This window comes from Sceloporus occidentalis, unplaced genomic scaffold (assembly GCF_023333645.1).
Source record: "Sceloporus occidentalis isolate IW3139 unplaced genomic scaffold, rSceOcc1.0.p SCAF_1, whole genome shotgun sequence".
In the NCBI taxonomy this organism is placed as follows: Eukaryota; Metazoa; Chordata; class Lepidosauria; order Squamata; family Phrynosomatidae; genus Sceloporus; species Sceloporus occidentalis.
This window is the reverse complement of record NW_028316981.1, coordinates 63,780,834-63,794,344: the sequence shown is the minus strand read 5'-3', so window position 1 is coordinate 63,794,344 and position 13,511 is coordinate 63,780,834. Positions and strand designations below refer to the sequence as shown.

The 13,511-nt window shown below is 38.5% G+C and overlaps 1 protein-coding gene across 1 annotated transcript in view; it reads right to left on the bottom strand.

Moving 5' to 3' along the window:
- The window catches only part of LOC149321492 (nuclear pore membrane glycoprotein 210-like), a 131,188-nt gene that overhangs the window by 39,424 nt on the left and 78,253 nt on the right, over window positions 1-13,511 (bottom strand). Inside the window, exons 22-27 of the mRNA XM_089523152.1 lie at window positions 10,999-11,126; window positions 8,906-9,041; window positions 7,587-7,766; window positions 6,693-6,773; window positions 6,366-6,497; window positions 4,526-4,684 (exon numbers count right to left, since the gene is read on the bottom strand). Coding sequence (XP_089379278.1) covers window positions 4,526-4,684; window positions 6,366-6,497; window positions 6,693-6,773; window positions 7,587-7,766; window positions 8,906-9,041; window positions 10,999-11,126 — 816 coding nt within the window. The remainder of the gene's footprint in view (window positions 1-4,525; window positions 4,685-6,365; window positions 6,498-6,692; window positions 6,774-7,586; window positions 7,767-8,905; window positions 9,042-10,998; window positions 11,127-13,511) is intronic.

Here is a 13,511-nt window from a genome sequence, read left to right as displayed (position 1 = left end):
TAAAGAGTGAAATGAAATCAAAACTCCAGGCTCCCTGGAAGATACTTTTTTATTGTCGTCCATACTTAACCCCCCTTGAATTGGTCCTGACTCATGCTGACCCTGTGGATGAAAGTTCTCCAAGACTCCCTGTCCTCTACTGCTCTGCTCACGTCCTGCAGACTCATCAGTACAACAGCCTCAGTTTGAACATCCTGGTTTCTAGGCAGAGTTTGGGCTTCACCTGTTCAAAAATTCATTTGATTATCTTCTTGCTGTCCATGGAATCCTCAGCACTCTTCTCCAGCACCACATCTCAAATGGATTAATTTTCTTTTTATCTGCTTTTTTCACTGCCCAGCTATCACATATGAAGTCAGGGCTTGGACAATCCTAACTTTAGTGCTCAGTTGTGTACTTTTACACTTCAGGATCTTGTCTAGTTTTTTTTATGGCACCCCTTCCCATTTATAGTCTTTTTCTGATTTCTTGACTGCACTTTCCATTCTGATCAATGTTTGATCTAAGATACAGGAACTCTTTAACTATTTCAATTTTCTCATTGTCTAGGCTGAATTTACGTAGATGGTAGTTATTTTTGCTTTTTTATGTCTAGCAATAAGCCTGACTTGTGCCTTGTATTTGCAGAAGTCTGATAGTTCAATATATACATGAAAACCTTATCCAATTCAAATAATAGACATGTACATAATTTCAAGACTAACTTTGATAAATCTGTATTGTCCTTTAAGATGATGGCTGCTATCCAGTTTGCATTTAAATTTTATAGCCAACTTTAATTTTTCAATTTATTTAGCACTGTGAAAATGTCATTTCATATTCATTCATTTCACTGAAATCCTAAGCATGCTTTCTTGAAATTAATATTCAATGAAATCAATGGGACTTAAAAGGTATTAATTGCATTAAGACTGAGGTGCCAGACTCACTGAAGACTTAGCTGCTGAATATAACCGGATTACTATCTGAATAACCAGAGAGCCTCAGAATATGTGCTAAATGTCAGTCTGATACAGGCTTGGGAGGTTATTGTCAAACTGTAACTCTAAATTCAAGCTAATACTTGTAGAAATCTGAAAAACGGTTATGACTGGGAGTCTCTTCTTGATGTGTACAGGATTACAGAGTATATTTAGTACATTTTGTACTGCCATTTTCTTTTATTTACCTAATTCACATGAGAATAAAGCAGAAGTGGACAAAGTGTGGCCCTCCAGATGTTGTTGGACTTCAGATTCCAGAGGTCCTAGATCAGAGGTTCCCAATCTGGGTGCAAGATGGTACTTCAGGGGGTTCAAGAAAGAGTGATTTGTGTCCTTGAGTGATCACTCATTTTTTTGAATAAATTAGAATCCAATTTCTCAATTTTATGCACTGAATTAAAAGCTTTTTTTTGTTCACCTGAAGTATTGTATGAACCCAGCAGTCAGGGGGAGTGTCTGGTTTGAAAACTACTTCCACCCCAGCTTTCCATCAGCCCAGCAGTTAGGAGGAGTGTCTGGTTTGAAAACTACTTCCACCCCAGCTTTCCATCAGCCCAGCAGTTAGGAGGAGTGTCTGGCTTGAAAACCACTCCACTCCAACAGTCGGGAGGAGCGTTTGGCGGTGGTGGTGGGAGCTTTAAAACTACTTCCACCTAGGTTTCCATTAGTCTGGGTGCTAGATTTACCATTTATAGCAGTTGAAGAGTGCTGACTTTCTTTTCTTCTCTTTTGCAACAATCCCAGCTTACAGTATTTTAAACAACAAGAGGAACTGTAGTGGATTGATTGATTGATTTCACAATCAAATATACTGTATCTTAGTGATTATTGACATCATTCATATTAGTTATTATGATGAACTTGAAGGCAACTTGGTTTCTCAAGTTGGCCTCCTAGTGAGCTAATTTAACAGCTTATTGTTCTTTGATATTGGATGGCTATTATTGACTTAGATATTTTGAGCCTGGCAATGCTAGAGACTATTGATTTTTCTAGGCTTTTTATATTTCCTTTTCTTTTGCTGTCTGTTTCTGATCTTTTTCTTGATAATTTATTTTCTTCTATGGCTCCTACTATTTCTCCTAATTTGGTTTCCATTAGTTGTCTTCCCTGTTCTCAGCTCCCTTTCAATTGCTCTCTTTAGAACTACCGATCAGTTGGCTCAAAAGCAATGACAGTCCATGACCTTTTTCTTACTAAATCTCTTCATCTTGCTCTCATTGAAACCTGGCTTCCAGCTCATGACACCGTAATCTCTGCTGCTCTCACATTTGGTGGAGTTTTCTTTTCTCACACTAGTCGCCTGGAGGGCAGAGGAGGAGGAGTCAGTGTCTTGCTATCCAACTCCTGTCGGTTTCGACTCTTATCTTTTCCTCAACAGCACTGTTTTTCTTCTTTCAAACTTCATGCTATTAAACTTTTCCTACCACTTCAGCTTCGGGTTGCAGTTATCTATTGTCCACCATGATCATCTACTAAGTTTTTGTCAGATTTCAAGACCTGGCTGACTTTATTTTTAGTAGATGAAGTTCCCTCCTTGATTATGGGGTACTTCTCTGCTCTGTGTTGTCTTCTTTTGGTCCCGAACTATGTTCTAATGCACCTACTCACTCTTCTGGTCATTGCCTTGATATTGTCCTTATGAGAAAATGTGTAATCTCCAACTTCATGGCTAGAGATTTCCTGTTGTCTGCTCATCATTTCATCTCTTTTGACCTCGTCCATAATCCACTTCCTTGTCAAATTGTCCAACGCCACTTTCGCAACCTTCATTCTATTGATTCTATTCTTTTAGCCAGGCTCTAGATTTTTCTTTGTCTTCCTCAAACCTTGGAGACTCCATGGATCCAACGATCTCCTTACTCAATTCTATCTCATTGGCAACCCTCAATAGTTTTGCCACTTTATTGATATGTATGACCTCTTCTAATAAACTACAGCCCTGGCTCACTCCCATTGTTCAGGTTCTCCGTTCTTGTTCTCAAGCTGTTGAACAGTTGTGGGGAAAGACCAGGGAATTGGCTGATTTTATTAATTATAAATTTGTACTTTTTTAATTTTCACTGACCCACAGACTGGAAATGCTTAATATACATTCCAATCCCCAAGAAAGGGGACATCAGGGATTGCAGTAGCCATAGGACGACTGCATTAATTTCCCATGCAAGCAAAATGATGCTCAAAATTCTACAACAAAGATTTTTACCATATACAAAGTGAGAAATGCTAGATGTCCAACCTGGGCTCAGGAAAAGCATATGCCCTAGGAATCATATTGAAAACAAATGTTGGAGTGCACTAAAGAATTTCTGCAGAAAGGAATTTTCGAAGAAAACTAGTCTCTGCTGAAAATCAGGGTTTGACTGCATACATCAGAGAAAAAACTAAGGATTATTCTTAAAGAAATTGGTGTTTCACAACATTTGATTGTCCTGATGCATAAGTTGCACTCCAGAGGAAAAGCTACCATCAGGACACAATGCAGAGAAACAGAATGGTATGCAACTGGCAAGGGGGTCAGGTAAGGCTAATGACTGCAGATGATTTACATAACTTTAAATTAGATGATGAAGACAAGGAAATAGTTCAATACTGTCTGTACCCTGGCTCAATAATTAATCAGACTGGAGACTGCAGTCAAAAACTCAGAAGATTAGGATTAGACAAGATCCTGAAATGTAAAGATATATTATCAAATACTAAAGTTAGGATAATCCATGCCATCATATTACTAATTTCGAGGTATGCTTGTGAAAAGATGGACAATGAAGGGGAGAAAATAAACTCATTTGAAATGTGGTGCTGGAGAAGAGTTCTATGGATCCAGTGGACTGATAAAAAGACAAATAAATGGGTCTTAGAGCAAATCAAGTGAACTCTCCTTAGCAGCCAAGATGGCTAGCCTAGGACTGTCATACTTTGGAAATATAATAAGAAGAAATGACTCACTAGAAAAGACAATAAAGCTTACTAAGGTAGAAGGCACTAGGAAAAAAGGAAGACTGCATTCCAGATGAATAGATTCAATCAAAGAAGCCACAGGACTTGGGCAGGGCTGTTGATGACAGGGTGACTTTAAGGTCTCTCATTCATAGGGTCACTGTAAGTTGAAGACAACTTGATGGCAGTTAACAATCACAACAATAAGTTATTTATCATTTTCACCAATGATTCACCTTGTAATATTGGGCCTACAGCCCAAAGCTCTTGTGACGGCACATATAATAACACATTAAACACACATTAAACTATGCATAAAACCAAGAAACATCACTTAAACACTCTTAAACTATTGTTCTGATCCATTCTGTAGAATTCAGCTTTATTCACAACTAGGTGAATACCACCCGAATAGATTTATAGTCCACCTTCAGTCCCTCAGTTTTATCAGTATTCTCAGTTTATTAACTCTAATCCAGTGCCCTATTGTAACCAGGCATGTGGAATTAGGGGGAATTGTAAAACATATTCAGAAACACATACACTCTGCTCCACTCACAAAAGACAACAGGATTTTACAGTATGAACTACCAATGTGATACCTGTATTTGGATTTCATCAGATAATTCTCTTGACATGTGGTAAAATTGTCCAGCTGAAGGATCAAGGGTTTTGACAACAACCTTCAGTCCTGTTCTTCCTTTCCCTTTTCCATAAACATCCATAGCAAAGTTATTCTGGATGGAGAGTTGAACAGAAGCCTGAAAGACAAAATAGTAGTCTTAGCTCTGAAGGAAGTTACCTCAACATCTTACATGGACCAATAGCCTGCTCTTCATATCTATGCTCTCAAACTGTCTAGACTCTTCTCAAATCCACTCTGTTCATACAGTCGCAGATGTGCAACGATCTTAAATCATGGAGTAGGAAAGGACAAAGATTCATCTTGTCCAAATCCTTGTCAGTGCAGAAGAATACAGGTGGATATTCATCCTCTGCTTGATACTGAGGTTGTACTGAATTCTTGCCACCAGTGGAAACTCAGAATTTATTGTGATTATAACAGGCGACCATTGAGTACAGCAATTCTCCTAGCATCAGTTAACAGCAATGCTGTTTGTGCATCACTGTGATAACCTCAAATATAAGAACAGCAAATCTCATGATGTTGTATAAGTGCTCAGGTAAAGAGCACCAAAAATCACCACCTCTTGTAGGCAAGGGGGCACTTGTTATCCCTAATCAAGAGCCATCCGCAAGGAGGCCACAACATGTCCAGAAATCTATAGGTATAATATGATATCTGCCCCAACAATATGCCAGGCAAAGAAATATTCCTATGGTGTTTGAATGATTCCTGGTGACAATATAATATGAAATTAGGAGGCGGACACAGAATGTCTCTATGCAGAAAGTGATCTCATAAAAGAAAATGGGAAGCGTGCATTGGAGGTATACAGGGCAATAAAACATGACCAATATTAACAGGTGGCAAAATGAGGACTTTGGACAGGATACTGGTAAGACCAAGAACCAGTCCATTTGCCAGCAGGAAAGAATGACAACTTTTGAAATGGGGAAAAACCCTGAAGGAAATGATAACTTACAAACACAATGGAATTGGGAGTCTGAAACATCGGCACTGACCTAGGACTTCATCAAACCAGAGAGTTCTGCTACTAAAATCTCATTCTTTTCAAATGTGCTATGTATTCAAGACTACTTCTTCTTTATCACACCTTTGTAATCTTCATAATCTTTCTGGCCCTACAGCCTTCATTTGCACTAATATATTATCACATGCAACATTTGACACTGTCCACCCAGTACAACCCAGTGTGTGCCTAGTTTGGCACACACAGACAGATACCCCCCAAATAAATATAAAATATAAATTAAAAGCAGTCTTACATGGAGAAACTAATGAGGGTAGGCTAATCAGTGGCAAATGAAAGTGATTACTCTGCCAGTGATTAATCTTGTCTTCCTAACTCAGGAACTCACTGGCAGGCAAAGGGTAAGTAACACCTAAAGTCTGCCATCCAAAATCAGGATTAAAGCAGAACTAATTCATCACACTGCAAATGCTAGCACCATAAAAGTGGGAAAGCAGGTCATTCACTGACATTTTGTATGAATGAAAAGAAATGAATGGCAAACACTCTCCCACCAAGATAACAACAGAAAGGAGGTGATATCATGTGCTAAGTCCCAGCAACAAACACTATTAACTAGCTATTATTATAGTTTATTGCCTCGTGTGATAAAGCTGTTAGTGGGCATCTTTGACATATTAGGTCAGCTACCAGAAAACTATGCATTGAAGTAAATACATCCATGAACAAAGAACACAAAGTGTGACTCACATTTTCTTGTAATCTCACCCTGTCAAATTTAGCTTCTTGACAAAATTTAGAAAACAAATTCCAGTTTAAAGTTTACCTCAGTAAATCTTGATTTGACATCAAGGATATCCCGCTTGGTGACAGACCAATGAAATGTTAATCCTGGCACTGCACTGCCAAATGAAAAAGGAGTTTGATTGCTTGTGATACCCATCACATACACTGGCATCTGGAGGAACAGAAGCATTTTTACTTTGATTTTGAAAAGTACCCACAATTAAAGCTGAGTGCATCTTTACAAACATGAAAAATATAAAACAATAAGCTGTTGTGTCTTCACCAATTAGATTATGTCAGCTGTCTTCTAATTCAATATACCACATATAAAAATGAACTGAATCCAAAACACAGTGATTTGATTTACCTGAGTGCCAGTTTTCATTCGTGTAATGGGTGCATGGATTCTAACAGCCTCAAGCTGAATTACCTCGACTTCAACTTTATCCTGAAAAGAAAGGCAGAACGTCTTACTTGTATTGTGTTCTAGGCATCTGTTTCAAAAACACATGATCATAAAAATCAGAGCTGCTACAATGGATAGTTTGTTTAGAGACAAAAAATATGACAAGTATGCCAATTCATGAACAGAAGAGTTTAAAAATGTGAAAACAACATTTTGGAAATATTTTGTAAATGAGATCTGCAAGAAAATGTGAAAGCATATCACCATCAGTTTGAACATCTGCAAGCACATCAGCCAGTCTGAAAGTTCAGTTCAGGCCTGATGTATGAGGGAGAAATCTCACCAGAAGCACTTCTGGGACGTTCTCCTACTATCATGTGTAGCATTACAGAGATCACACATCAGTGTTGCCAGTCCTGGATGTGAACATTTTATACTTATGTGGGAGAAAGAAAGGAAACAGTGACTCTTTCAGTCAGTCAGTCTACCTGCCTGTCTATCTGGCACATACCTGACAATGCATGTATGGGACTTTGTTTAATTTCATGAGCTCCCCTCACCAGCGTAACATACTAATTGTAAGTTGCTGGGAAATCCACAGTGGCTCCGCCTACAGGTCGGCACAAAATGCCGGTCTGTAGAGCCCCTTACTTTGCTTTAAACTGATAAATGGTGCTTACATGAAGTTTTAAACATGAGTAATAACAGGTTCTAGTTCAGGGTTATGTAACATATCTTGACAGATTCACAGTCTTAGGGAGCTTTAACTTTCACATAGCAGTCTCGATTTTCCCAACACTGTGAGAACAAAGAATAACCTGAAATACAACCACATAATGTATATCAAATAGTTACCTGAGAAACCACCACAACTTGGCCAGTCTCAGCATTAGCAGCTTGAACCATCCCTGTCACAGTGCTGTTGCCAACTGATGTGCCTGTAATAAGGCCACTGTTGTTCACAGAGGCAATACTGGTATCGCTGATGGAGAAGACTATGTTGGATTGAGGCTGTGGTCCTCCCTCAGAGGTAATCTGTAGTTAATTATAAAATGAATTATTCACAGTTACAAGTAAGATATACTGTACTAGTTTATCTCCTACTTATAAATTACAGAGGATCTGGGCACAACATAGACACACCTCACCACCTTTCCCCTCCTCCCCAGAATATTCCTCAGTAGGCCAGCGTCATACAAAATTATTTGTTAGCTCCCTGTGCTAGAAACATAAAAAACAAGTAGATTACCAAAAGTCAGCCATCTAATTCTTCTTTCTGAAATGCTGGGACGTGAATTTACACAGATATGTGCTTTTCTTTTATATCTTTGGAATTCTTTAACTTGCCATATCCTTGAAGATTAATGGAAACTTGTATAATAAAAAAATCACTTTATATATTTTGAATACCTTAATTACACGGAGTACTTAAAAGCAGTATGCTTGCCAGATATTTTTTAAAATAGATTGTTCCTCAATTTCAGGCTCAGTTGTTTCTGAAGATAAAGACAGTGGGGCACCTGGGCATGATTGTCAGTGATTCTGTGTGTATACTCTTTGTCAGCATGTGGCGACTCCTCAAATTTCTTAGGCAAGGTCTATTCAGAGATAGTTTTGCGAGTGCCTTCCTTGCCTACCTGTTTTAGTTTTAATGTACTGCATAGATAGGAAGATGGCAAGAAGTTTCTTTCCAGTGACATTTCAATTCATGCCAATATTGACTGAATACAAAAACCGTAATTATTACATGCCAATATAATGTTAGTGGTCAGATTTTTCCAGCTACACAAGCAGTATCATGTATGTTTGGGGGTCTTTACTGTTAATATAACTGGTTGTGTACAACAGAAGGGACAAATAAAATTACGGTGTTTAATCCAGAACTAGGTGTCTGCAAGGGGTGGCAGAATGAAATTCTTGGACACTGGCTGTGACTTTTACCCTTTAAATTTATACAAAACCTAGATTGCTACTGCTTCTACTTTATTAATAAAATATATCTTGTAGCTTCAGCAAGCTGAGCACCTAGAAATCTACAATACCAATATTTCTGCTTAATATTGTTGATACTGGTTATTTAAAATGATAATACTATTTTCATTAATTTTAATAATTTTGATTAAATCATTGTAAGTAACCAGAAATTATTTTCTAATAACAATAAAAATATTTACTTCAATCTGCTGTAGAGCTGAACTGATTCTCTCTCCATATTTGTTAGTGACAACAGCTGTAAGACTGGTTTGACCTATGGCAATGCCATGAACTAGAAAAACAGCAGTGTGATCATCAGAAGCTTCACTGAGAGCTCTGCAGTAAGAAAATACATTAATTAGACAAACAGATTAATGTAAAAAAGAATAATCAGAACCTTCTGTAGCAAAAGTCTTATCTTGCTCTTTTAGATGTTGCTGGCTAATGTTTAAGTCCTAAGCAGCATAATATACAATAGGTTCAAATTAGTTGTACAAATGTTCGCTGAATTTTAAGTAGTTTTTTTTTAAATCAAGGATAAGGCATTGGTATCTCAGCAAACAACATTATTGATTCCAGTCTGCTTCATAGACAGGTTATGATCTGTTGGAACACCACATATACTTAAAGCATTTGAAAGCATTAGAATATGAACAATATAAAGCAAGAACAAAACATGATTTATTTGATAAAACTTGATATATATTTTTTTAAAAATGTCTATTAGACTGTTATGATTATATCAAATTGATTGCCATGTCAAGCCTTCCAGTTATTTCTGCTTCTCAGAATTCAATAACTCAGGCCAGAGGCTGTAATTAAGTGAATTTAAAGATACTAAATGATTTAATTAAATGATTTTACAAAACAAGAGGCTTAATTGTGAAGTTGACAGTTTCTGCAATGAAGAAAATCCAAATACTTGTAAGAGGCTTTGGACCTCGAATTTATAAAAGGGTTTAGAGTGCTGTCACAGGTTGCATCCACTCTGGTCCACACAAAATTACAGTTCCCAGAATTCCATATCATTAAGCCAGGGCAGCTGAAGTTGTGTCATATTGGCTTATTTCTGCAGTGTGGATGCAGCCCAGTAAGAAGCCCAGAAGCAAAGGGTGACTTGGGAGCTCTTTCTATAAGATTGCTGTTGTGTGCCTTTAAGTCATTTCTGACTTATGGTGACCCTAATGTGACCCTCGGCAAGATTTATTCAGAGGGAGTTTTGCCTTCCTCTGATGCTGAGAGAGTGTGGCTTATTCAAAGTCACCCAGTAGGTTTCCATGGCTGAGCAGGGGTTTGAACTCTGACCTTCAGATTCATAGTCCATTGCTCAAACCACTAGACCACTACACTGGCTTGTTCATAAAACACACAACTAAAAATTGGTTGGAGGTGTTTGAGGGTTATGCCCCTTGCTTTTGTGACATTGGTAAAAAGTCTATGACAAAAATGGCAAAAAACAAGTGGCTTCAACATTTCTTCCTTTATAGAAGTGAGATCTGTAGGAATATGAGACAAGGTGCTTAATAATAATAATAATAATAATAATAATAATAATAATATTTATTTCTATACCGCTTTTCCGCAGTGATCAAAGCCATGTACATAATAAATTATTAAAACAACGTAAAATTAAAACCACATTACATTAATTACAATATACAATTAAAATCCAATTCATAGGTGTATGTAAGTGAGAGGGAGAAAAGGGGATTGAACATAACTTCACTGAACATGGGTGAATGCTTGGTTAAAGAGAAAGGTTTTAAGTCTCTTTTTAAACAGTTCAAGGGAGGTAATGAGACGGAGCTCCTCAGTACTAGTACTAGTGCTCCAATTAAGAAACTTCTTTAATAAAGCCGACCTTGTCTTCACTCTGAGCTTTTTTTGCTGGTAGATAAAGGTGTTATTGTTTCATGCAGACTTCTTTTAATCAAGCCACTGGCATCTATACACTTTTATCAGTGTTATTTTGCTTTTATTAGTAGTGTTCTAAAGGAATGCATTTTTCTGCTTAGTTTTTTTAATTACTGCAGGCTTATTAGTTAGAAAACACATGAATGTAACAAGAAAAAACAATGCAGATTATTATAATGAAATAATATTTCAGGCGTATCACAATATATTACTAAATCATATTATCTTATATATATTAGTGATGCATTATGACTGTACATGTTACAACTTTATCTTTTTGAATGTACACTGTTATTATTACCTTTTTACAAAATACTTATAATATTATTTTTGTTTCTTCTGTATAAAAGAGGGAATAACAAATTAAAATAAAACTTACTTTAAGGAAACAATTTGAGATGCTGAGTTAAGGTTTAAGTCCATGAAGGTGAAGTATTTAGCTGGAAAGTATTTCTTGGAAGCATCTATCACTCTGATGAAAGCTTTAACTTTTTTACCAATTTCTACCTGCAATACATTTGTTTTCAAATATTCAGTTTTCCTCTGAAGAAATCCTCTTCTGTTTATTGACAATTTAGTTAAAACTTTTCCATTATCAAGTTACTAAGAACTAGTATTATGGATCAGAACCAGTATTATGGAATCAAGAAAGACTATCAGCCTTGTTCCTCCCTGCAGTCTGAAGTCATATTTGCCTCAAATCAGTTTACATGCTCATTTTAGGTGGGATAGTTGGTGGACTGAATTGTGGCTGAAGATTTTTGAGGAAGGAAACAATTCATTCTGCATTATGAACTCACAGCTATGGTTAGGTGAGAGCAGCACTTTGGGGTTGTTCCCACTTAAGATTTGAAACGATTTAAAATACAACGTTTTTAATAAAATCGATTCAAAATAACACTGTTCTTATCCCGCTATCCGAATCGCTTTGTTCATTGTTCCCATCTGGTTATTTAAATCGAAGTTTTTACCTGCAAGCGTTCCTACTTGGCATGAAATCGGTGTTTAAATAAAGCGATTCTTCTCCTCCATACCTTATTTGGAGCTGTCAATCAATAGTACGTCAGAATGACGTAACGTTAATCCGGAATATTTGGAAGCGATTTATCTTTTGGCATCGTTTCCATTTCATTGACTGTTTGTGAATTTAGCGAATTTAGGAAAGCGAATTTAGGAAACCCAAGCTCTTTCCAGAGGAACTATGGGATAGGTTTTGCATGACAGCATCCCCTCTTCATGTCTCCCAAGACAGCCAGGGAGAATCCCTTCAGAGAGCACAGAGATCAATGGGGGAGGCTTCTGGCAAAGCGAATTTAGGAAACCCAAGCTCTTTCCAGAGGAACTATGGGATAGGTTTTGCATGACAGCATCCTCTCTTCATGTCTCCCAAGACAGCCAGGGAGAATCCCTTCAGAGAGCACAGAGATCAATGGGGGAGGCTTCTGGCAAAGCGAATTTAGGAAACCCAAGCTCTTTCCAGAGGAACTATGGGATAGGTTTTGCATGACAGCATCCCCTCTTCATGTCTCCCAAAAGACAGCCAGGGAGAATCCCTTCAGAGAGCACAGAGATCAATGGGGGAGGCTTCTGGCAAAGCGAATTTAAGAAACCCAAGCTCTTTCCAGAGGAACTATGGGATAGGTTTTGCATGACAGCATCCCCTCTTCATGTCTCCCAAAAGACAGCCAGGGAGAATCCCTTCAGAGAGCCCAGAGATCAATGAAGGAGGCTGCTGGAAAAGCAGGGAGGGAGCACTCTTCCCAAAGATTCTCTTTCCAGGGTTGGAGGAGAAGGCAGATTCCATTTGAGAAATGGAGGGAGAAAGGCTCTATCCCCCCCCCCCTCCATTGATCAGAGCCCTTCCTTGCCTGGGCGAGATCAGATGCCTCCTCGCGAGGAGCCTTCCCTTCCCTGTCTGGGCGAGATCAGAGCCCAAGCGGGCAGGGAATGCCTCTTCGAGAGGAGCCTTCCCTTCCTGCCTCTCCTCCGTTAGAAATGGGCTCTCCCCACACAGAGGGGAGGTTGCAATCCACCGGCAGATGCAGGCGCTTGAGCAGCCGGGACTTCAGGCGCTTAAAGCGCTGAAGAGATTAAGCGCCTGTAAACCATTAAAATAAAAAATAAAAATAATCCTTATCTCTTGTTGAAAGACCACAGCGGACAAAGGGGTGAGGGAAGCAAAAATGGCGACAGCCATGACGGATGGGGACAGAAAGGGCAACTCCCCCAAGGCCAGCCCCATCGCACTCGGCTCCTCCCATCCATCTAACCCGATTCAAAGGCTGTCGTTCCTATTTAAATACTCCGGTTCCTAACTCTAATAAATGGAAAAACGTAGGTCGGACCCTAGTGTTTTTTTAACACGCGTTAAATGAGGAAAACTCGATTTAGATTTTTATCCCGCTCTACGATTCGATTTGTAGTGGGGACGATGGCGGGTTGCTCTAGAACCGTTCTAGGTTTAAATCGGATCCTAATAGGAATGCCACTCCTTGGATTCGATTCAGAACGCGGGGTTTCACCTAGTGGGAACAACCCCTTTGATTAAAATAGCTTCTGTAGAAACCTCAGAAATCTTCCACCTGTTAAATGATAAGACTTCTCAGAAGTTCCATCTCATTAAATCCTTATTTTGGTCAGGCTATGACTGAAAGCACTGGGAGCCCTTAGAATCTAAGGCTTAGAGCAATCCATGCACTTGTGATTGCACTAGTGAAATAACAATTCAGTTATTTGACCATATGTTATTCTAACTTCCAGGACTCGAATCACAGAATTGCAGAGTTGGAACAGTCCAATCCCCTACCATGCAGAAATATACAATCAAAGCATTCCCGACCACCTAGTCTCTATTTAAAAACCTCCATAGAAGGGCACTCTACCACACTCTGA